The following is a 21,647-nucleotide window of genomic DNA, read 5'->3' on the forward strand; positions in this document are numbered from 1 at the left end:
TCGCCGTCCCTGCCCCTGGTGCCCTGCTTGGCCTCGGTGATGGGCGTCACGGGACCAAAGTGGGCCGGCTTGGCGGATCGTGTGGAACGCGTGGCGCGGCCGGGCGTGGTCGCAGTGGCGTCGGGCTGGGATGGCCGCTGCGGCGACGTGAGCGCCACTGCCGCGCTCGCCTGCCTCGGCGGTGACATCGCCGCGCCTGGCGGTGCCATGCTGCCAAACGGCTGGGCGACCGACGGAGGAGACATTGCAGTTGGGAGACGACCTGCCGCTCGAGGCGGTGACATGTGCGCACCCATGGGCGAGGCCGAGGCCGCCGGGAGCGGACGGTCGCCATTGAGGCTGGGAGACTGCATCGCAGCGGCGCCCTGTGCCGCGGCCGAGCCCAGCCGCAGCCTGGTCCCACTCGGCTCCGGGCTCGCCGAGGTCATCGAATGCATGTCCGAGCTGGGATCGAGTCCCTGGCTCTTGGCCACCAGCAGGCGGTACGCCGCCTTGTGAGCCTCGATGGTGCTGTTGGCTGCCAGGTGGAGCGGGAGCGCCGACTGACGCACGTCGTCCTTTTCCAGCGTGAAGCCGTCCTCGAGCAGCGAAGGGATGGCGACGCTCTCTAGGTATCCCTGTCGAATCGTCGGTGGGTCGAGTCGCGGGAGACGTCTGTGAGCACGCACGCCACGCAGAGCGAAGAGGCAGGGGACGGCCGCACGACGGCAAACCCACCTTGATCTCCTCGGCGTCGTTCCACACGGTGGACCCAGGCTCGTTGTAGGTCTGCGCATTGTCGAGCATGTGCTCGAGATCCACAAAGAGGGCGTAGGCGTTGACGTAGCGCTTGTCGTGGACCCGACGCTGGCGAGGAAGTGCGCACGTACAGGGAAGCCGGCCAGGTCAGCACGACCCAGCAGGCGGCGACTGCACGGCAAAGAAAGACACGGGGGCGGCTCACCTCAATCATGGCCAGGGAGATGGGCTCCTGGATGACGCTATAATAGTCAGGGTACTGCTGCTGCGATGGCAGCTCGTCAAAGAACTGCGTGAGGGGATGTCCTCTGTCGGCGCGGTTGGCAAAAGCGGGTCAGGGGGAGAGAACGTTAGCGTGCTCCGATCGCCGCCGAGCGTCACCGGTCGCAGCGACGCGTCCGACTCACTGCCGCCCGACGACCTTGCGCAGGTTCGCAATCAGGCCCCGCAGCGTGGCCTTAAGGCGCTTGCCCCGCTTTCCTGGGCGCTTTCGGCCGTCGAGCAGGCCGCCCTTGGTCAGTCCTGCGGCGCTGTGGTCCATGGGCGACTCGGTCCGCGTGTATCCCGAGCGCTGCGAGCCTTCGGCGCCGTCGTCGTCGACGTCCATCATGTCGTCGTCTTCACCCTCGGCGTCGGCATCCGCGTCAGCACCGGCATCGGTCCTGACGGCGGCGGCGGCGGCGGCGGCGGCGGCGGCAGCAGCAGCCGCTGCTGTGCTCGAAGCTGACCCTTCTGTTGGCGCCGCCTCGCCGGCCGGCGTCGCCGCTGCAGCCGCAGATAGGGCGCTCTGGGTTCCTTGGGTCTCGGTCTTGACTTCGGACGGGGCTGCCGCCGATGGCTGCGTGTCCCGCTGTGGGCGTAATCGCGATGGCACTTCCAAGGCCTTCTGCCCCTCCTGCGCGTCCGGAGCAGGGTCCGACGACGGCGGCGCTGGCTCCGAGGCCGCTGGTGCTTCGCTGGACAGTTTCTGCTTGGACCGGCTGTGGCGAAGCGTGATGCGTTTGGACCTCGGAGCGGAGCGACCTTCTTCTTGCTTGACAGCATCGGCGGCGGCGGCCGAAGGTGGGTCGGACTGCTCTGACCGCTCGCCTGCTGTCGGGAGAGGCTTGGCCGATGCCGGGGCGGGCTCTGGCAGCGACTCGATGATGGAGACATAGGTCAACTTTACGACACTCTGTTCCAGAGGGACGGCGGGGGTCGGGGTCAGCGACACGGGCTGACGCTGGCGGCGGTGCAGATGCAGACGACCGATGCGACTCACATGGAGCTCCTTTGCCATCTGGAAGATTTCGCTGTCGCGGACATTGTAGCGCTTTGCGTTGTTGCAGATGGTGTCGCAGTCGTGCTTGACGTCGGGGAGCGAGGCGTACTGGCCCTTGTTGAGGCGGTTGCGGACGTCTTCGAGGGTGAGGGGCTTTTTGATGATTTCGTAGTAGTCCGGGTACTGGCGCTTGCTGGGCAGCTTGAGGAAGGGCTCGCAGAGGAGGCCGCCGTCGGCTGGATCGCGGGCGTCCATGAGGGCGTTGAGGAGGTGGAAGCCGCGCTGGGTGACCTGGTCGCGGGTGAGGGCGTTGATGCGGCGCTCTATGGAACCGGTGGCGGCGGCGGCAGCGCCCGAGCCTTGGCGCTGTGCATCGTCGGCATGGTCAGCGGTGGGCCTGGACCGCTTGCGGGAGCCCTCAATGATCTAGGATGGCGGGAAGCAGGGCGAGGAGAGGAGGGGGTGGGGCCCCCTGCAAATGGTCAGCAGCGCGAAGGCGGCGAGAGCAGGTTGTCTGGGACGGTCGGGCCAGGATGGCTGCTGCGGATGGGCAGTCGCGGGTGCCACTTGGAAGGCGGCGAGGCACGCGTCGAAGGCGTAGGTACTGGGTGTTGTGTTGCGTTGGGCTTGCGGATGGGAGGTCGGCCAAGGAGGGGTCGGTGGCCTCGATTGGACTTTTTCCCACGTCGCCTTTTCCGAACACGACACGGCGACCACCACGGCGGGCGAAATGCGACTTCGGAGCGGCGTGCCGTCCTGACAGCCATGGTAGCAGGCAAGGACATGGGAAGACTCACGTTGGAGGCTTCGAGGCCCGTTGCAGAGGCTCGCGTGGCGGGCATGGGGTGATGGTGGGGATGGCGTTGGGCACCGAGGGCGAGGATCGAGGCCGGGTCGAGGAGGGTCCGCGTGGGTCGCCCGTTGGGTTGGCTCTGCTGTGTGAGGAGCGGTGTAGGCTAGCCGGCAGCGAGGGAGCGCGTTGTTTGTGGTGAGCCTGGTGGCACAGTCGAGGCGATGCTGCGGCTGCGGCTGCGGCTGTGGCTGTGGCTGCGGCTGCTGGGATGATATGGTGCGGACAACGTTGCGAGGTGGCTGGCGGACCAAAGCCGAGAGGGGGCCAAGCGGGCGGCGGCAGCGACGGTGGAGGAGCAGCGGGCTCAGAGGCAGCCTGGCCAACCCCCCGGCCGCCGTCGAACCCCACGCAACCGACGCGTTGGCGTTTCTTCGCCAGGGCTCGGCAACAAATCGGGACAGGTCATCAATCGGGCTGGCAAGGCAACTCAGCCTGCCATCGGGGCAACCCTCCTGGGCCCGCGGCGCCGTCGTCCCGTCCAGCTGAGATGTAGCCCTCCTGCCATTGGGGTCCTCTGCCTCGTTGAAGCTCCGTGTACGACGTTGGCGGGCATGAGGGCACGTTGCGGACTCAAGCGTCGACGCCCTGGCTGCGACGTTGTTGGATTGCGCGCGTGCTGGGCCAGCTGGCAGCAGTGTTGGCTCACGGGCCGGCCATGCCTTCGAGGCCCTGTGAGGCCATGGCAGGCCAGGCCAGGCAGGGTGGTCGAAGCGCGGGCGGGCGAGAAAAACAGCACAGCCGCACAGCGCAGCCCCCCAACGGGCAACGGCGCAGCAGCCTGCCGCTTGGCGTCGACTCGCTCGTTGGTTGCTGCTGGCCGCCGTCGGTCGCCTCTTGCTGGCCTCCATCACGACCCACCCACCTCGCTGCCCCCCTTGGCCATCTTCTGACGACCTCAAACGCCTCTGTTCCAACCACAGGCTCATCACGACCTTTCGACGCTCCGGACACACTCCGACTCTGCCACGAGCCCGCCGCTTCCATCCTTGCCACCGCCGACCCACCAACACGCACGCACCCACCCACCGCTTGCCATGGCGTCCGCAGACCCATTCTCCGACAGGAACGCCCTCGATGCCAACCCCTTTGCCGATCCCTCGGTACAGGGCGCTCTCAACGACTCGAGCCGCATCTACGGCGAGGACGACGCTCCCTCTATCTACAAGGGCGCCGACACCGATGCACAGAGCAACCCCTCTAGGGCCGATGCCGCCCGCGCCGACGAGCTCAGGCAGAGGGAGAGAGAACTAGAGAGGAGGGAGCGCGAGCTCGAAAACCGCGCCGCACACATCCAGAAGCACGGCCGCAATAACTGGCCGCCCTGTAAGTCCCTAGGCGTCGATCGCCGACACGACGCCCTCCGTCGGACCATATAGCGTCGTGGCTAGCAACCGCAGCCGCGATCCAGGCTCATGAGGGTCCGACGACCACTGACGCAGCCGAGGCCCCTTTGCTATCCACTCGACCGGCCCACCCGTGGCCGCCAGTCTACCCGCTCATCTACCACGACATTGACGCCGAGATCCCGCCGGATGCCCAGCCCATCATGTCCAACATGTACAAGCTCTGGCTGCTCCTCGTCCTCACCCTCATCATCAACATGGTCGCCTGCATCCTCTTGCTCGTCTCGGGCTCCAACGACGGCGGAAAGGACATGATCTCGGGCATCGTCTACCTGCCAGTCATCACCGTCGCCAGCTTTTTGCTGTGGTACAGGTTCGTCGACACGGGAGCCCTGCCGCATGTCGCGCAGCCCACACCTGGGCAGCGCCTCTGACCCTCTCTCTCTCTCTCTTGCACACACGCGCATCCTGCCGCCCTGCACCCCCCGTCTCCTGCCAGACCGGTCTACAACGGGTTCATGAAGGAGCACTCGCTCTTCTACTGTGAGTCCAGCAGGCCCGTGCTTGTCGGGGCCTCCTTGGACATTCGAAGCTGACTAGCATGCGCAACCGGAACCACCTCTTGCTGACGACGTCGCGTCTGCCGCTCAGACATGTATTTCATGTGAGTTCGAGTCCCAACGTGTTGCGACTGCCAGAACCTCGAAACGCTGACCGGTTGCCATCCTCTGCTTGTATCCTCGGCCCTCATGGCAGTTTGTGAGCGCCACAAGTCGATCCGGCCTCGGCAGTGCTGATACGAGGACGACGAGCATCCCTGGCTGACCCTCGTCTCCCCGCCTTCAACAATGCTCCTGCGCTTGGATCCGGTCAGCTGCGGCTTCCACTGTGAGTCGCCGGTGGTGCTGTCGTCGACAGAGGATGGTCTCAGGCGGCGGGCGGCGTGGTTGACCCAAGACTCTTCCTTGGCCCGGCTTGCTTGATCTCGCAGTGGCATTCTCGCTCTACTGCTTCCTGGGGATCCCTTCGTGAGTAGCGCCTGAAACGCCGACGGGCGGGCGCCGTTGGACGATCCCAAGCTCTTGCTTGCATCGCGCTGACTGGATCTCAAACCCCGTTACGACCGTCTGGGCTTGCCCCCTTCCCCCCCCCCCCCCCCCACCCCCCCCCCTCGATGCGCAGTACGGGCTCGGCTGGTCTACTCAACACGATCCAATGCTTCACCAACGGGCGCATCGTGGCTGGCGTCTTCGGTGCGCTGGCCACGGCCGGTTTCGCGCTGCAGGGGCTGGGCAACCTGTGGTACTATCGGCTCATCTGGCAGCACAACCACGAGCAGGGCCACACGTTTGCGCAGGCCAAGGCCGAGCTCACGACGCACGGCATGAAGGCCTACTTGTGAGCGTCGCCGACGGGGCACAAGCACGGTGGGGAATCTCGACGGGGGCTTGACTTGGCTGACCACTGTCTCTCTCTCCCCCCTCTCCATCCTGCTCTCTGATCACCTCTGGTTTCCCGCCGGTGCAGCACGCGAGGATCGCAGGTGTAGGCTGCGAAGAGGCCGGCTGGCCCACTGCTGATGCGTCGGTGTCGAGTTGCCTGTACCGGCAAGGCTCGCAAACGAGAGACTGTGGCTTTCTTGCTGGCCGCAAGGGGAAAAGAGGTGCGACGCCGCACGGCGTCTATTGTAAATGTACCTTTGAGCCTCCGTAATGCTGCCATCGCTTCCAAGGGTGGTCGTCGTCGTCGTCGCGGCCGTTTTGGTGGTGCTGGAAGTCGGTATGGGGAAGTGAGGGAGCAAAGGAGCGCGGAAAGACGAGGTGCGGGCTGAGAGGAGGCTCTGCCAGGCAAGCGGCCTGGGGCCTGCGCGCGCGCACAAGCCAGCTCAAAGGGTGCCAGGCAGAGGGCGGGCCAAAGGTGCACGCACGCACGCACGCACGCCCTTTTCCAAAGAGAACGAGGGGCGGCGGGCGAGGGCGAGTAAGTGGGCGAGGGCGAGGGCAGAAGGAAGGGCGCAAGCGAGAACGACCTCAAGCGAACCTCAAGGCGAGGGGGGGGGCGGGCGCGGGGCAGAGGCAGGCAGGCAGAGAGAGGCACAGACAGACCAGACAGGCAGCACACAGAGGCACACACCACCACGCCAGCCGGCATCCAGCACCAGCCCAGGCCCAGCCCAGGCGCAGCGCGACCGCACACGCACGGAACACCACCACCACCACCACCACCACCACCCCTCTTTCACTCGCTACCGGCCTACCACCTCCGTCACCGCCATCAGCACCAACAGCTCCGTTCGCAGCGCAGCCACCCTTCGCCCCTTTCGTCTCGTCCCGTCCCGTCCCGTCTGGCCTTGTCGCCTCTCCTCTCCTATCCCCTCCTCCTCCAGCCTGGCCCTTCAGCCACCGTCACCCTGCTCCTTTTTCGCTCCGGAACCTTCTTCCACGAACCCCCGCATCCGAGGACCCGACGCAGCGACATCGGCCGTTCCAACCTCCCCGCCAACCTCTTCTTCCATCCTCTTCCCCGTGCAGCTGCACCCAGTAGTCGCCCAACATGGCCGCCGTCGAGCAAGACCACACGCCGCTCCAGTCGTACGTCGGCTTCGACAGCATCACAAAGCAGATTGAGAGCAAGCTCCTCAAGCGTGGCTTCCAGTTCAACGTCATGGTCGTCGGTCAGACCGGCCTCGGAAAGAGCACCCTCATCAACACCCTCTTTGCCAGCCATCTCATCGACTCAAAGGGCAGAATGGAGGCCCACGAAACCGTCCGACAGACGACCGAGATCCACCCCGTCTCGCACGGTGAGCACTCGCGCCCCGTCCCCTCGCCATCGCCTCGCAAAGAAGGCCGCTCATCGGCGCTGACTCTCCTTCTCTCGGCCCCTTCGACCCGCCTCTCCCCCAGTCATCGTCGAGAATGGAGTCAGGCTTCGTCTCAACATCGTCGACACGCCCGGATACGGGGACCAGGTCAACAACGAAAACTGGTGAGCATGCCGTCAAGGTCTCGGGGTCTAGCCCTTGCCTCTCGCCAGGCTTGCGCCGACTCGCAGCTAAGCTCTGACGGTTTCTCCACCCCGACCTCTTGTCCGCCCCCTATTCCCCCCGCCGCAGCTGGGACCCCATCATCAAGTACATCAAGGACCAGCACAGCGCCTACCTCCGCAAGGAGCTCACCGCCATGCGCGACCGGTACATTACCGACACCCGCATCCACTGCTGCCTCTTCTTCATCAACCCGTGAGTGTGTGCGGCCCCCCTTCATCTTCCTCTGATAGTCGCTTCCTCTACGCAGCCTGCGGGTCTGGGTCTGGGTCTGGGTCCGCTGAACACGTTCCACATCGTCCCTCACCCTCCCTCCACGTTCCGTCTGGTCCCCGCCCCTCTCAGCACCGGCCACGGGCTGCGACCGATCGACGTTACCGTCATGAAGAAGCTCAGCGACGTCGTCAACGTGGTGCCCGTCATTGCAAAGGCCGACAGCCTGACGCTCGACGAGAGGGACCTCTTCAAGGAGCGCATCCGCGCAGAGATGCAGTACAACAGCATCCGCGTCTACCCCTTTGACAACGAGGACTACGAGGAGGAGGAGCGCGAGGTCAACGAAAAGATCCGGGTGAGTGCGCGCGCGCGCCTTTTTCCCAAGGGGCGCGAAGAGAGGAAGAGGCATCGGGCAACGAAGCCCAAGCCGCGAGCTTCCCGGGAGCTGACTCTGAGCCCCGCCCGTCTGCGACGCCTTCATCGGCTGCTACGACCGCGCGACAGTCGCTCATCCCCTTTGCCGTCGTCGGCTCGGAGCGCAACGTCATCATCGACGGCAAGGCCGTCCGCGGCCGCAAGAACCGGTACGGCGTCATCAATGTCGAAAACGAGAACCACTGCGAGTTTGTCTACCTGCGCAACTTCCTCACCCGGTACGTGTCTGTTTGGGGGCTCCCGATCGAAACGTTGACGGGCACACGGGCATGCTGAACCCTCCCTCTTTGGCGCCACTCTCGACTCCGCCTCGCTTCTTGTGCAATCCTTTCCGTCGTCGCGCCAACAGGACCCACCTGCAAGACCTGATTGAGACGACGGCGCAGATCCACTACGAGGCCTTCCGGTCCAAGCAGCTCCTCGCGCTCAAGGAGAGCAGCACCAAGCAGCAGGCCCAGCCCAACGGCGCCTAGCTCTAGACAGAGGCATCGGCAGCGGCAGCGGCAGCGGCAGCAGGGTCCCGTGCGGGCTGGAGAGCGGACGGGCGCGCCATCTCTCTCCCGCTCCTCATATCGCCGGGAGGATCAGGGGCCAAAGACGCCCGCCCGCTCGCACGTCCGCCGCTATTCGTCCTGTCCTGTTCTGCTCGGCTCCTTTTCTTCTTCTCGACCTTGTACTTCACCTCTTCCTTCCTTTCTTCCTTTCCGACCTCCCTCCCGCCCCGCGACGGGAGATGCAGTCGGAGAATATCTGTGCCTACGCATGCGTGCGTCTTGTGTGTCGCGATCGGTTGGTCGAGAGCGTCGTCCGTGGTGCGGATCGCGCCCTCGTTTCGAGCGGGAGAGGATGGCGTGATAAATGGGCCGAGATGGGGTAGGATGGGGGGTAGGAGTACAGGGGGGGGAAGGCATCGAAGACGTGTAACTGGCTTGAGGGTGAGATTGGGCTGGCTGGTAGCGAGGAGGAGGAGTAGAAGGAGGACGTGGTGGTCTACCAGAACGAGCACCATCTGCATTGGACGAGGCGGCGGGATCAGGGCGGGAGAAAGCGAGTCGGATGGAGAGGAAAGAAGAGGTATGGCGTCAGTTCAGGTCTCGCTCCTGTGTCGCATCGAAGGGGGCCGTGCCGTGGGGGTCCCAGCGACTGACACAACACGACACAACACGACACGACACGACACGACACGACACGACACGACACGACACGACACGACACGACACGACACGACACGACACAACACGACACGTACCCGACGAAAGCGACGCAGAGGTTCTCCTTGGACGTGGCGTCCTGAACCAGTCTCTCGATCTGGGCGGCGACGCTGAGCGAGACGTTGGGGTTGAAGTCGCGGCCGTTGAGCTTGTTCTGGATGCGGCGTACCACCTCGAGCGCCTTCTGGTTGCGCACATCGCCAACCTGGTTGGTACGGTGTCCCGCCGCCGCCTCGTTTTCGCTGGCATCGGGTGCCTGGCGCTCGCTGGCATCGTCGGTGACCAGGCGCCAGCTGATGAGCGGATCGTGCACAAATGCCTCGAGGAGCGCCAGCACGCTCTCGCGGTTGTCGCGCAGCACGCGCATCGTATTCTCGGCCGTCACCTTGAACGTCCCCTTGATCCCACCCACCTCCATGGCGTTGACGAGCATCCGCGTCAGGCGGAACGGCACCTTTTCGGGAAACTTGGGCCGGTGGCACGCAATCTCGAAGCAGTCGCCAAAGTCGATGTGGATGATTTGGCCCGTCAGCCGGTCCAGCAGCAGGTTGGACGGGTGCCGGTCTCCCAGCCCGAGGATGTAGCCCGCCACCGACGACACGGCCAGCGAGCGCGTGTAGGCCAGCCGGCGCTCGAGCCACGACTCCGAGTTGCGCGACTTGAGCCACAGCACGCGGTACAGGTCCTGGCCCGGCGTGTTGTCGAGCGCGTACTCAAACACTTCGACCTTCTGCATCAGCGTCAGGTGGTCGTAGTCGGGCGCCATCTGCAGCATCAGCCGGTGCTCGATGTTGAGCAGGATCTTGTGCTGCTCGCGGTACTCCTTGATGAGCACGTGGAGCGTGTCGGTGTCCTCGACCCAGCCCAGCATGCCCGTGTTGGGCGACAGCGGGATGACGGGGAACCGCCGGATCTCGAGCCGCCGCTTGTACGACTCCGAGTCGGTCGACAGCAGCGTGTTGACCAGCCCAAAGAGCTGCATCACCCGCTCGTCCTGCCGCAGGTCCTCGTGGCCCTTGAGCAGGTACTGGTACGCCTTGCCGTCGCTGCCCTTCATCTTGAGCCGGCGCGGGTGCTGCTTGGACGCGATGACGAGCACAATCTGCTCAAAGTTCATGATGCGCACGATCGGCTTGCCGCTCTGGTAGGTGCCCGGCACCGCCAGCTCCAGGTCGCGCATCGCCAGCAGCTTGGGCGACACGTACTGCAGGTCGAGCTGCACCGAGTTCGACGCGGGGATCTGCTTGGTGATCTTCTTGAAGACGTGGTAGTAGAGGTCCCACGCCTGGTTGAGGTCGCTCAGGTCGCCGTACTGGCGGTAGCGGCGGCCGCACTCGCGCGCCTCGGCCAGGTCGCGGCCGTGGGTCTGGGCAAAGGACGTCTCGCGCAGCGTCTCGGGCCCCTTTTCCAGGGCGTCGTGCAGCGGCTCGAGCGTGGCAAACATGGCGTCGATGTTGTGCTCGGTGAAATAGAGGCGCGACGCCTCCTCGAGCCCCTCGTGCCACAGCTCGTGCCACAGGATGGCGACGCGGATCAGCTCGTTGCTGATCAGCAGCGCCTGCTCGACGAGCACGGGGCTGTGCTCGCGGATGTTGTCCATGATGCCCATGGCCGTCTGGATGCGGATGACGCTGGGCGACTTGGTGGCCACCGTCAGCGGGTAGACGAGCGCCTGCGGGTGCGCCAGGCCGACGTCCGAGAGCAGGTGGTGGATCAGGCGGCGCACCTTTTGGCTGGGCGCCGTGATGCGGGCAATGATCTGCGGGATCACCTCGAGCCAGGTGTCGACGATGACGCTGCTGAAGCCTTCGTTGACCGCCTCGGCCACGTCCTCCTGGTAGCCGTACTTGAACCACAGCGTCAGCAGGCGCAGCGTGTCCTGGAGCGAGTTGCCGCTGGCGAGGGCAATGGAGCGGAAGAAGCCCTGGACCGACGGCACGATGCTGGCGGCGATCATCTGCGGCGTGATCTGGTCGCCCTTGCGCTCGTGGTGCGTGATGATCTCAAAGTTGGCCAGCGCCCAGGCGTGCCAGGCCTTGTACCAGTTGCGGTCCAGCTCCGTGGCGCGCCGATACGACTCGATGACGTCGCACTCGTCGTCGGTGACCCAGTCCTCGTTGAGCGCCGTCTGCCACTCGCCCTGCTTGAAGTAGCACCGCGCCAGCAGGCGCGCAAACTCGCCCAGCCGCGGAGACGCCTGCCAGTCCTGGACCACCTGGTTTCCCTGGTCGTCGACGGCGTAGATGCCCAGGTCGTCGGCCAGGTTGATGGTGAAGTCGCGCAGGTAGGTGAGCGACTCGGTCTTGACGCCGCTGGCCCACATGAACTTGAGGTGGGCGTAGATGACGGGCGGCGGCGCCTTGGGCCCGATGGGCGAGCGGGCGTCGACGCCGTTGAGCTCCGGGCCCAGCAGCGAGTTGAGCGTCTTCTCGGCCAGCACCATCCGGCCCGACTTGCGGCACAGGTTGGCAAACTTGATCCACGTCTCGGTGTCGTCGGCGGGCGTGAGGACGATGCTGCGCACCGACAGGATGCGCTGCCACACCTCGACCTCGGGCTGGCACCCCTTGAGCCGCTTCATCCACGTCGAGCGGATCGTCGCCTGGCGGTCGGGCTGGTCCTTGTAGTCGAGCTTGTACGCCAGCGCCTCCTCGAGCTCCGAGAGCATCTGGGTGCGCACCATGAGGTCGTAGGCGCGGCCGTAGCTCTCGCTGATGAGCGCCGTCAGCTCGCCGTCGAGCGACTCGCGCGCCTTTGCGATCTGCTTGTTGGCCGCCGAGCGCTGCGAGCGGTGCGTGTGGAGGATGGCGCGGTAGAAGGAGCGCTCCGACGAGTCGGAGCGCATCGCCGAGATGTACTCGTCCATCGTCTCCCACTCGCCCAGCGACCACGCGGCGGCGGCGGCGAGCGGGGCAATGTGCCGGCGGTCCTCGGGGTCGGCGTTGTGCCACTTTTGCTGCACCAGGTCCGACAGGTGCTCCCACTCGCCGAGGGCGTGGAGGCAGCGCATGCGTCCAAAGGCGATCTCGTAGTCGTCCGGGTCGAGCTCGGCCTTGCGGTCGTAGGCGAACAGCGCCTCCTCCCAGCGGTGCAGCTTCTCGTACCACTCCTCGTGGTGCGTCATGTCGAGGTGCTCGCGGGCGTAGGTGAGCGCCCCGAACGCGGCGTCTGACTGCTGCAGCTTGGTGTTGATGTCGATCAGCGACTCGATGACCTGCGGCGACGGGTCGGTGAGGAACTCGGCCTCCTTGTAGTGGAGCGCCTTGGCGTACGAGTGGAACTTGTAGGCGCGGTCGCCCAGGGTGCGGATGTTGATGGGGAGCGCCTTGTCGTCGTGCTCCATGAACTCGGCCAGGTTGAGGAGCATGTGGACGATGTGGTCGGGCACGTCGGGCGCGTCGAAGGCCGTCTCGATGGCCTTGACCAGGTCGCTCTGGTACTGCTCGTAGAGCTCGGTCCAGCACGAGACAAAGGCGGCATTGAACATGGCGAAGCCGAGCGGCTGGTAGACGTCGGCCAGGCTGCGGCACGCGCGGAGGGCGTGCGACGGCGACTCGCGCATAAACTCGACGGCCATCCGGCGCAGCCACTCCTTCCAGTCCTCGCTGGTCGACACCTTGGACGTGTCCCAGGCCTGCTTGAGGTGCTGCTGGTTGACCGTCATCTTGGTGGCCTCGGCCAGCGGCGCCTCCTCGGCCTTGTTGTCGAGCGAGCCGTCGAGCGGCACCAGCTCCTGCGGCAGCCGCTCGCCGCTGAGCAGCTTGGCGATCAGCTGGTCGTAGGTGGCGTGCTGGATCCGGTACTGCACCAGCACCTTGTTGACCACGGGGATAAAGATGGCGTACGACGACCCGAGCTGCAGCACCAGCGCCGCCAGCGTGTCCATGACGGCGCCGCGGACGTCGGCGCTGGCGTTGTTGTGCAGCACGCGCACCAGCGGGTGGACGACGCGCGACGCGTGGTCGCAGAAGCTCACCTTGCGCGACAGGTTGCCGACGGTGGCGATGGCGGCCTTGCGCAGCGTCGTCGAGGCGTCCGGGCGCTCAAACATCTTGACAATGACGGGCAGGACGAGGTGGAGGTACTCTTCGATGTTGGAGCCGAACACGTAGAAGGCGTGGAGGATGCGGAGCAGCGTGGGCTGGCGCTTGGACGTGATCTCGCCGTCGAGCGTCTGGAGCATGTTGGGCAGCAGGACGGGCAGGTACGACTTGAACTCGCCCTCGAGCGCCTTGGCGACGGCCTCGACGAGCGACACGATGGTCAGCTGGATGCTCGAGTTGGGGTTCCAGTTCTCCTGGACCAGGCCAAAGATGTCTTCGAGGTAGCTGCGGACGTGCTGCTTGATGATCGAGATGAGGATGGCCAGCTGCTGGTAGTAGAACTCGGACAGGCCGGTGCCGCAGGTGCGGATCACGTTGAGGAAGGCCGGGATGATCTGGGGCAGGAAGGTGACGCACTTGAGCCCCTGCGTCTTGAACATGTACATGATGGCCTCGATGACGGCGTGGTGGTGCGTCGACAGCGACGGGTCCTTGAGGATCGAGATGAGGGCGTCGATGGCCACGTTCTGGTAGTAGTCGTCGGTCGAGGTGCCGATGGCCAGCGCCAGCTCAAAGAGGTCGGTGCCGCTGCCTTTGGACGCCTCGGCACTGCCCTCGTCGCCCTGCTTCTCGAGCAGCTTGTAGCGGTACGGGTCCAGCGCGCCGAGGATGCCCATGACGCGGATCGTCTCGCGCCGCACCGCGGGCACCTGCTCGTTCTTGAGGATCTTGACCACGGTGCCGAGCAGGTTGCGGTAGGTGAGGTACGGGTTGACGACGTTGCCCGTGTTGGACGCCACCAGGCCGAGCGTCTTGAGCGCGGCGTCGCGCTTGGCCGTCGACGAGTGCGGCGCCGTCGACGACAGCTGGTCGATGGCGAGCCGCATCAGCTGGTCGACGTTGGGCGCCAGGTCCTCACCCCCTACCTTGGCCAGCTCGCCGAGGCACTCCATGACGCGCGCCGACACGCCGACGCTGGCGTCGCTCGCCTTGGGCAGCAGCACCTCGAGCATCGGCAGCGCGTACGACTTGACGAGGCGCTGCGAGGCGCGCACCACCTCGGTCAGCAGCTTGGCCGCCTCCTCCTTGCTGCGGCTGACGGTCGAGTACTCGAGCTCGGTCAGCAGCTGGATGAGGGCCTTGCGCAGCGACGGCATCACGTAGGCCGGGTTGTGCTTGGCCAGCCGGCCGATGATGACGATGGCCACCTCGCGCACCTTGAAGCTCTCGTCGTTGAGCGCGATAAAGAGCGAGCGGACGTACTCGGACTGGGCCAGGTGGCGGTCAAACTGCTCGCGCGTGCCAAACTTGTTGAGCACCGTCCAGCGCAGGTCGGCCACCGGATCGGCGATGCCGACGGTCATGAGCTTGTCGAGCACGTCGTTGACCACCTCGATGGCGTGCATGCTGGTCTGGTAGCAGATCGGGTCGTTGACGAAGAGGTCGGCGCAGGTCTCGGCGGCCGCCTTGCGCACCGCGGCGTGGTCGTCCTCGAGGTAGGGCAGCGTGCAGTTGCGCACAAACTCGTTGAGGATGTGGCCCTGGAAGTCGAACTTGCCCAGCGTCTCGAGCGCCACCGTCACCGTCTCGACGCCCTTGGCCTCGGACGTCTGGGCGGCCGCCGCGCCGTCGCGGGCGCCTCGCAGCGGCAGCGGCGCGCCGAGCGGCCGGTAGGGCTGGCTGATGAGGGTCATCGAGAGCATGTCGAGCAGGCGGTCCTGGACGACGCGCATCAGCGGCGGGATCGACTTGACGATGCGGTCGAGCGCCGTCACGAGCGAGACGCTGAGGCCGCACGCAAACATCAGGTCGAGCAGGTCGTGCATGTACTTTGTCAGGTGCGGGCCGACGGCGGTGGCGAGATTGCCGATGCACAGGAAGATGGGCGACTCGGGCGGCGCGTTCTTCTTGCCGCGCATCTGGAGCCCTTCCTTGATGCACGCGAGGATGGGCTCGATGTAGGGCTTCATCCGGCTGCCCATGGCCGCCGCCACAAAGCCGATCGTCTCGAACGTCTGCGACGACTCCTTGGGCGAGCGCTCCTTTTCCTTGCGCAGCTGCTCGGTCAATATCGTCATGACGGCGCCGAGGTGCTCTTCGGCAAAGTACTGCGGGTCGTAGCGGGCCAGCACGGGCACGAGGTTGGTGATGGTGCGCTTGATGAGCGGGTCGCGGTGCTTGTGCAGGCGGAAGACGAGCTCGCAGGCGCGGTGGAAGCGGGAGCGCATGAAGGTCTTGGAGTACTGGAGCAGCTGCTGGACGGCGAGCAGGCTGCCGTGGATGGCCTCGACCGTGTTCATCTTGAGGCCGCGCTCGGCCTCCTCGTAGATGGTCTCGAAAAAGTGGCTGCCCATCTGCTTTTCGCGCGAGGCGATGATCTCGAGGCAGGCGCCCATGGCCTCGGCGGCGCCCTCGCGGACAATGACGCGCGTGTCGCGCAGCGCGATCCAGATCCGGTCGAGCACCCGCGGCACGTAGAGGTGGAAGTGGTGCGGCACGTTGCGGGCAATCTCCTTGATGATCAGGACGGCGGCGTACCGGCCGGACTCGTTGCGGTCGCCGGCCTGGAGAAAGTCGAGCGCCCGGAGCACTTCGAACTCGATAAACTGGTCGCCGAGCGACTGGCCTCCAAAGTGCGACACGCGGCCGAGCGCCTTGGAGGCGGCGATCATGACCTGGGCATCGTTGCAGGGCAGGTTCGGCTTGAGGTACTGGTAGAAGCGGTACAGGCGGGCGCTGTTGTCCTCGCTCTCGAGGTCGATCAGGCCCTCTGCGCACGAGGCAGGTCGTCGAAAGTGTGTGAGAGAGGCGTGCGGGCAGCGGCAAGGCGTCAGCGATCGAAGCGATGGGACGCCGATGGAAGTCGGAGCTAGAGAGACAGCACCCACCGATTGCGACGATGCCTCCGAGCTTCTCGTGGGCATGCTGGCTATGCGTGAGCTCAAAGATGCGGCGGTGGAGGTCGTTGAAGAACGTCGAGAGGTGGTCTCCCTTGAGCTCAGAGATGACGAGGCTGACGTGGGAGCCCAGGTCACGGCCCGCGGCCTGCCGGGTGGCATCGTCGCGGCTCTTTAGCGCGGTAAAGATGCGGTTGAGCGTGTCGCTCTGCTGCGCGCTGATGGTCGACATGCCGGTCGCGAAGGGTCGGGCGCCACGTCACTGCTCGGCAGCGGCAGCGGCAGCGGGGGCGGGCGCAGGCGCAGGCGCAGAAGCCGGATGGACAGGAAGCTGAGCGAAGGGAGGCCTTGGCGATGTCAAGGAGCGTGTAGCGTCGAGCCTGGCCTGAAGCGAGCGCAGGCTGAGGGCGATGAGCGTCTATACGAGCCTCAGGACCGCATCCCCGGCCGAAACAAGTGCGGATCAAAGGAGGGAGTGTAGCAGTGGTGGCGGTGCCAAAGCCCGGCTAGGATGGGCAGCGCAGTGCGGAGCAAGGTGGTGGTGGTGCAGAGCAGGGCAGGGCAGGGCAGGGCAGGGAAGGCTAGGGTATGGCAGGATCTGCGCTGTGTGAAGGATGGTGAGGGCCGAGGCTGGCCTGCTTGCCTGCTTGCGCTCGGTGCAGCGATCGTTCGGCGTCCTCTGAGCGCGGCTGGTCGGAAGGAGTCAGAGCACTCCACAGGTAGCGGAGCCTGATGCGCCGGGCTGCGGACGACGGACGAGGAGAAGAGCAGCGGTAGGAGGATATCGAGGGAGCGGGTATGGCGGGTGGGCAGGATGGTGGAGGGAAGGGCGCGGCTGCGGTTCCTCTTGGACGGGCCCTAGGCCACTCCGCCGGCTCGCCCAGCACAGGGCCTGGCAGGGCGGGAGCAGGTCCGAGCGCGCCTGACTTTTTCCCTCTCGGAGCCGCAAAGCCAAGCCTGGCTTCCTCGAGCCCGACCATGGCCGCCCTCGCCATCCAGCTCTCGTTCACACGCACTCATCTCTCTCGCTCGCCGCATCATCGACCCATCCATCGGCGTCAGTCTATCAACGTGCATTGCATCGCGTGTGTGGCAGCTGGAGCCACAGCAGGCGGCGGCACGGGCCACTGGCCACCCTCTACGGCCACCGCCCTCGCCACGTCGCTCGGCGCCCCGCTCAGACGACGCGGCTCTTGTCGACCTTGCCAAAGTCCCGGTTGGCCGCCGCGTCCTCGGCCTCGGCCACCCGGCCGCGCAGGCTGTCGCCAAACACCTTCTTGGTCTTGTCCGTCACCTGCACCTTGATCTCTGGCCCCTTGGGGTCCTTGAGCACCGCCGCCGCCCGTTCTGCCGCCTGCTCGCCCTGCGTCTTGGGCGCATCCTTGAGCGCCTCGGGCGACGCCGCCGACGCCGACGGCTTCTGCCCCGCCGGGAAGCTCAGCCCGAGCGCCGCGTTGGCCTTTTCGACGAGCGTGTAGTACGCCTCGTCCTTTTCGCGGTCCGGCACAAACACGGCCGGTGGCGGCGACGACGCGCTCGGCAGGCCCAGGTTCTGCCGCAGCCCGGCGAGCTCCTGCTTGACGCTGGCCACGCTCTTGGTGAAGGCCTCGTCGCGCGCCGGGCTCAGGCCCATGGGGACGTTGTCGTTGGGCGCGGCCACCGTCACCTCGGACAGCTTGACGCCCGTGCCGACGACCTGCTTCCACGTCTTGCCCTCGGCCTTGAGCAGCTCCGTCAGCTCGTCTTTGATCTTGCGCGGCAGGCCCACGCCCTGGTAGCCAAAGCTCGTGTAGAGCTCGACGGCGCTCGCTCCCGCCTTGGCGTAGTCGAGCGCGTCCTGGCCGTTGGTGACGCCGCCGCAGCCAATGATGGGCAGCTTGCCCTGGATGCGGCCGTGCACCGTCTGCAGCGCCTTGAGCGCCAGCGGCTTGACCGGAGGCCCAGAGAGGCCGCCCGTCTCGCGGACGTGCTCCGACGACCGCAGGCTCTCGGGCCGCGAGATGGTCGTGTTGCTGATGACGAGGCCGTCGATGCCGCTGTTGATGGCCGCGTCGGCGACGTCGTGCAGCTCCTCGGTGCTCAGATCCGGCGCGATCTTGACGAGCAGCGGCACCGCCACCTTGCCACCCTCCTTGGCCGGGTTGACGTGGGCGCTCACCATGGCGTCCCTCGCCTTGACCACCTGCGTCAGCAGGTCCTCGAGCACGCCGCGGCGCTGCAGCCGGCGCAGGCCGGGCGTGTTGGGGCTGCTGACGTTGACGACGATCATGTCGGCATACGGACCGAGGCGCTCGACGCCCTTGACGTAGTCGTCCACGCTCTCCTCCTTGCTCGTCTTGTTCTTGCCGAGGTTGACGGCGAGCAGCTTGCCGTGCTGCAGGCTCCTCGGCAGGCCGACGGCGTCAACAAAAGCCGAGTTGCTCTTGGGATGCGACGCGAGCAGCTGCTGCGCGGCCGTCGACGAGCCGTCGGGCGAGCCGGTCAGGGCCTGGTGCAGGCTGGCCACATTGGTCGAGTGGAGCAGCCATCGTCGGACGCGGTCCCGGAGCCGGCTGAGGATGACCGAGTGGCCCTCGGAGTTGAATCCAAACCGGTTGATGCAGGCCTCGTCGTCGGTGAGGCGGAAGTACCGCGGTTGCGGGTTGCCGGGCTACGAAGAGGGCCGGACAGGCAGCAGGGGGAGAGAAGGAGAGTGCAGGGAAGAGGACAAGGGTGAAGGTCGTCAGAGGCCGCGACCGAGGCAACATCCAAGGCACGGGGATCCACCTACCTGAGGCTCGGGGGTGACGCTGCCAATCTCGATGAAGCCAAAGCCAAGGTCGAGGAGGCCATCGATGGCCTCGGCCTGCTTGTCGAAGCCGGCGGCAAGTCCGATGGGGTTCGAGATGGTCTTGCCAAAGAGCTGCAGATCGCGCGCGGGCAGAGGGCAGGGAGCAACTCGAGGTCAGCAGATGTCAAGGCATAGTCCAGAGTCAAAACCGGATCGCGAGGCGGCCGACAACCACCTCGGTCTGGAGGATCTCGTCATCGACTCCAAAGTCTTTGGGCGCCAGGCCGGTCTCGAGAAGCTTGATGGCCAGCTTCTGGGCGGTCTCCGGATCGGTGAATGCCTTGAGCAAGGGGATGGCCACCCAGCGGTGGATGCCGGATCGCGAGTCGAGGTAGTAGGCCACGGCGAAAGCACCGCCGGCCAGCGTGAGGACGAGGTAAGCGAACTGGCGCGTCCTTGCGAGCGGCGTGGGGGGCGTGCGGGTGAAGAGCGTCCTCTGCGCCTGCGCGATGGCGGAAGACGGTCGGGAGCCGGCGAGCGAAGGGCGGCAGGCGGGGCGCGCGGCGAAGTGGATCTGCCTGGCGGTGGTGGTGGATGCGCCTGCCCGGACGGCTTGGGTGGCCGCGCCTCGAAGGCGTGCTGCTCCGAGCATCGTGGTGGATCGCAAGTCAGCGAGACGAAGAGGAGCACAAGTGGCGGTGGTGGTGGTGGTAGCAGTGGTGGTAGAGCTGGTGGCGGTGGCGGTCGAGGAGGTGCAGAAGAACGAGCTGGCAGAGAGGAGCGGGTCGTGAGAAGCGCAAGGAGCGAAGGCAAGCTCAAGGTCGACGCTTGACGAGGCCAGCGTCGGGATGGCCAGGGCCCCGCTCTGACGGAATGACGATCTGTCCGCCATGGCCCCCGCGCCTTGGCGGGAGGGCAGGCCGCGGCCACTTCTTCCTGTCGACGGGCTCTCGGTGCCGACGCGATTGCCCGCTGGGGTCGGCCTGGCCTGGCTTGAGCTGGCCGGCCGTGCACCCGCTTGTCCCTCAGGGTCCCGCCACGCTCGGCGAGAGAGGCAGGCACCCCGCCAGCCAGCCAGCCAGCCAGCCGGCGCCATAGCAGCGGGCACTAGGCGACACCAACACCACCATCACCACCGCCGCCGCCGCCGCCGCCGACGGCCTTGCTCGCCTCACGCACGCTCCCGATGACGCCTAGACACTACTACTGTTGACCGTCACTCGAGCTTCCTTAGGCGCACCCATCGAAGGCCTCGATACCCGCCTCGGTGCCGTCCACTTACCAGCCTCCGGGGGCGGCCCTCTGCGCACCACAACGGACGCGACGAGTCGAGCTGACGGATGTCGGATCGATCCGGCGGCCCAGACACGGCTGCGGGTGGCGGTGTCGCCGCTGCATCGCCGCCGCGGGTCATCCAGGGCGACCTATATCGCAACCGCAACCTTGGTTCGGCCCTCTCGCTGCGCAAGCACGACCTCGAAACCACGCCCGGATCAGCCGCCGCGCCCACCACCACCACCGCGGGCACTTTCACCAAGCTGCGCAACCTGAGCCAGCTACGCCTGTTCAGGGATGATGCGCATCCTGAGACGTCGCCCTCGCCCACTTCGCCGCGCTCCGCCCTGCCAGCATCGACCTCGTCGGGCCAGGTCAGCAACCGGAGCACGCTGGCCGAACTTCCCGCCGCCGCCGCCGCCGCCGACGCCGGACCCGCCGATGGGGGCAGCAAGCTCATCAAGCGGCGCTCCCGCCTACTCGATGCCTTCCGCTCCAAGCGGCCGCAGAGCACCTTTGAGGTGGTGCGCAAGCCCATCGGGCAGCGCAACAACAGCTCCAACTCGCAGCTCAACCAGCCCTCGAGCGTAAAGGCGCCGGCGGCGAGCAGCGACCACGACCACGACGATGGCGCCGCGTCGGCCTTTGCCGTCGGCCCTCGTTCGGAGCTGGCCGAGGCGCAGAGGACGCGGACCGTGAGCGGGGCATCCGACTACCCTCGGCGCTCGACGTCCGGTCGCAACAGCAGCGCCTCGATCGCATCCGACTTTGAGCGCGAGCTCGCCACTCGCCCAGCAGAGGGGCAGCTGCACACGCGCGGAGCCCATCCGCCCTCGACGACAAAGACGCGGCGCCCCGGTCCAGGCCTGGGCCTGCCATTCGGCGCACGCCGGCACAGCGGCCTCGGCGTCGACTCGGCCGCCAGCAACTCGTCCAGAGCCGCCTCGCCCCTGCCCAGCCCGGGCGTCGACACCAGCGCCGGCACCTTCAGCCTGCACTCGTTCCGCAACGTCCGCAGCGCCAGCGACGCCTCAAAGGCCGAAGGCGCATCGAGCGTAAACGCCCGCAGGCAGAGCCTCTTGAACGGCGGCGAAGAGTTTGTCACGCCCACCGAAGAGCTCGTGCTGCCGTCTCCCTTTGCCGACGACGTCAAATCCCCCGCCAGCAACCGGAGCTCGGTGGTGCTGTCCCCGCCCCAGGTCAAGGCGGCCAGCCCGGCAAAGGCAGTCGGGGTGTCACCGTTCCAGAGCCAGAACAACAACAGCAGCATCTCGGTCGCCCGATTCCGCCAGGCGGCACGCAGCCGCAGCGAACTCGGCGGCCTCGGCGCTGCCGACGACGTTCGCGCCTCGACGCCGCGCCTCAACCTGGCCGACCTGCAGGACCACGGCGAGAGGCTCCAGGGACCTAACCCGGCGTTTGCCAGCCCGCCGGCGGCCATGTCGCCGTCGCAGGAGCTGGCCGCCCTCGAGGCGGAGCTGTCGCAGGGTGGGCGCTCCACGCCCTTGCTCAAGTTGCTCAGGGAGAGGGAGGCTTCAGTCTCGCCGGCGCCCGGAACC

The 21,647-nt window shown here is 66.4% G+C and overlaps 6 protein-coding genes across 6 annotated transcripts in view; 3 read left to right on the forward strand and 3 right to left on the reverse strand.

The window, feature by feature from the left end:
- PFL1_06577 (uncharacterized protein) overlaps positions 1–2,841 on the reverse strand; it is a gene marked incomplete at both ends in the record, with an annotated part of 3,833 nt that extends 992 nt beyond the window's left edge. Inside the window, 6 exons of the mRNA XM_007884120.1 lie at positions 51–617; positions 718–846; positions 944–1,046; positions 1,146–1,912; positions 2,000–2,425; positions 2,797–2,841. Coding sequence (XP_007882311.1) covers positions 51–617; positions 718–846; positions 944–1,046; positions 1,146–1,912; positions 2,000–2,425; positions 2,797–2,841 — 2,037 coding nt within the window. The remainder of the gene's footprint in view (positions 1–50; positions 618–717; positions 847–943; positions 1,047–1,145; positions 1,913–1,999; positions 2,426–2,796) is intronic.
- A 1,045-nt stretch (positions 2,842–3,886) lies between these two features.
- PFL1_06578 (uncharacterized protein) lies at positions 3,887–5,597 on the forward strand (the record flags this gene model as incomplete). The annotated part of the gene is made up of 7 exons (XM_007884121.1): positions 3,887–4,175; positions 4,340–4,568; positions 4,695–4,738; positions 4,847–4,859; positions 5,070–5,083; positions 5,187–5,223; positions 5,378–5,597. 7 exons carry the CDS (start codon positions 3,887–3,889, stop codon positions 5,595–5,597), a joined length of 846 nt encoding a protein of 281 aa, XP_007882312.1.
- Positions 5,598–6,748: 1,151 nt separating this feature from the next.
- PFL1_06579 (uncharacterized protein) lies at positions 6,749–8,365 on the forward strand (the record flags this gene model as incomplete). Its single annotated transcript, XM_007884122.1, has 6 exons — positions 6,749–6,998; positions 7,102–7,183; positions 7,311–7,436; positions 7,587–7,812; positions 7,962–8,110; positions 8,242–8,365. The coding sequence occupies 6 exons, from the start codon at positions 6,749–6,751 to the stop codon at positions 8,363–8,365; spliced, it is 957 nt and encodes a 318-aa protein (XP_007882313.1).
- A 517-nt stretch (positions 8,366–8,882) lies between these two features.
- Positions 8,883–16,275, reverse strand: PFL1_06580 (uncharacterized protein; the record flags this gene model as incomplete). The annotated part of the gene is made up of 3 exons (XM_007884123.1): positions 8,883–8,901; positions 9,142–15,916; positions 16,035–16,275. 3 exons carry the CDS (start codon positions 16,273–16,275, stop codon positions 8,883–8,885), a joined length of 7,035 nt encoding a protein of 2,344 aa, XP_007882314.1.
- Positions 16,276–17,220: 945 nt separating this feature from the next.
- On the reverse strand, positions 17,221–19,465 carry PFL1_06581 (uncharacterized protein; the record flags this gene model as incomplete). The annotated part of the gene is made up of 3 exons (XM_007884124.1): positions 17,221–18,693; positions 18,814–18,945; positions 19,049–19,465. The coding sequence occupies 3 exons, from the start codon at positions 19,463–19,465 to the stop codon at positions 17,221–17,223; spliced, it is 2,022 nt and encodes a 673-aa protein (XP_007882315.1).
- A 688-nt stretch (positions 19,466–20,153) lies between these two features.
- The window catches only part of PFL1_06582 (uncharacterized protein), a gene marked incomplete at both ends in the record, with an annotated part of 4,543 nt that continues 3,049 nt past the window's right edge, over positions 20,154–21,647 (forward strand). Inside the window, one exon of the mRNA XM_007884125.1 lies at positions 20,154–21,626. Coding sequence (XP_007882316.1) covers positions 20,154–21,626 — 1,473 coding nt within the window. The remainder of the gene's footprint in view (positions 21,627–21,647) is intronic.

This window comes from Pseudozyma flocculosa (genome assembly GCF_000417875.1).
Source record: "Pseudozyma flocculosa PF-1 unplaced genomic scaffold scaffold00027, whole genome shotgun sequence".
In the NCBI taxonomy this organism is placed as follows: Eukaryota; Fungi; Basidiomycota; class Ustilaginomycetes; order Ustilaginales; family Ustilaginaceae; genus Pseudozyma; species Pseudozyma flocculosa.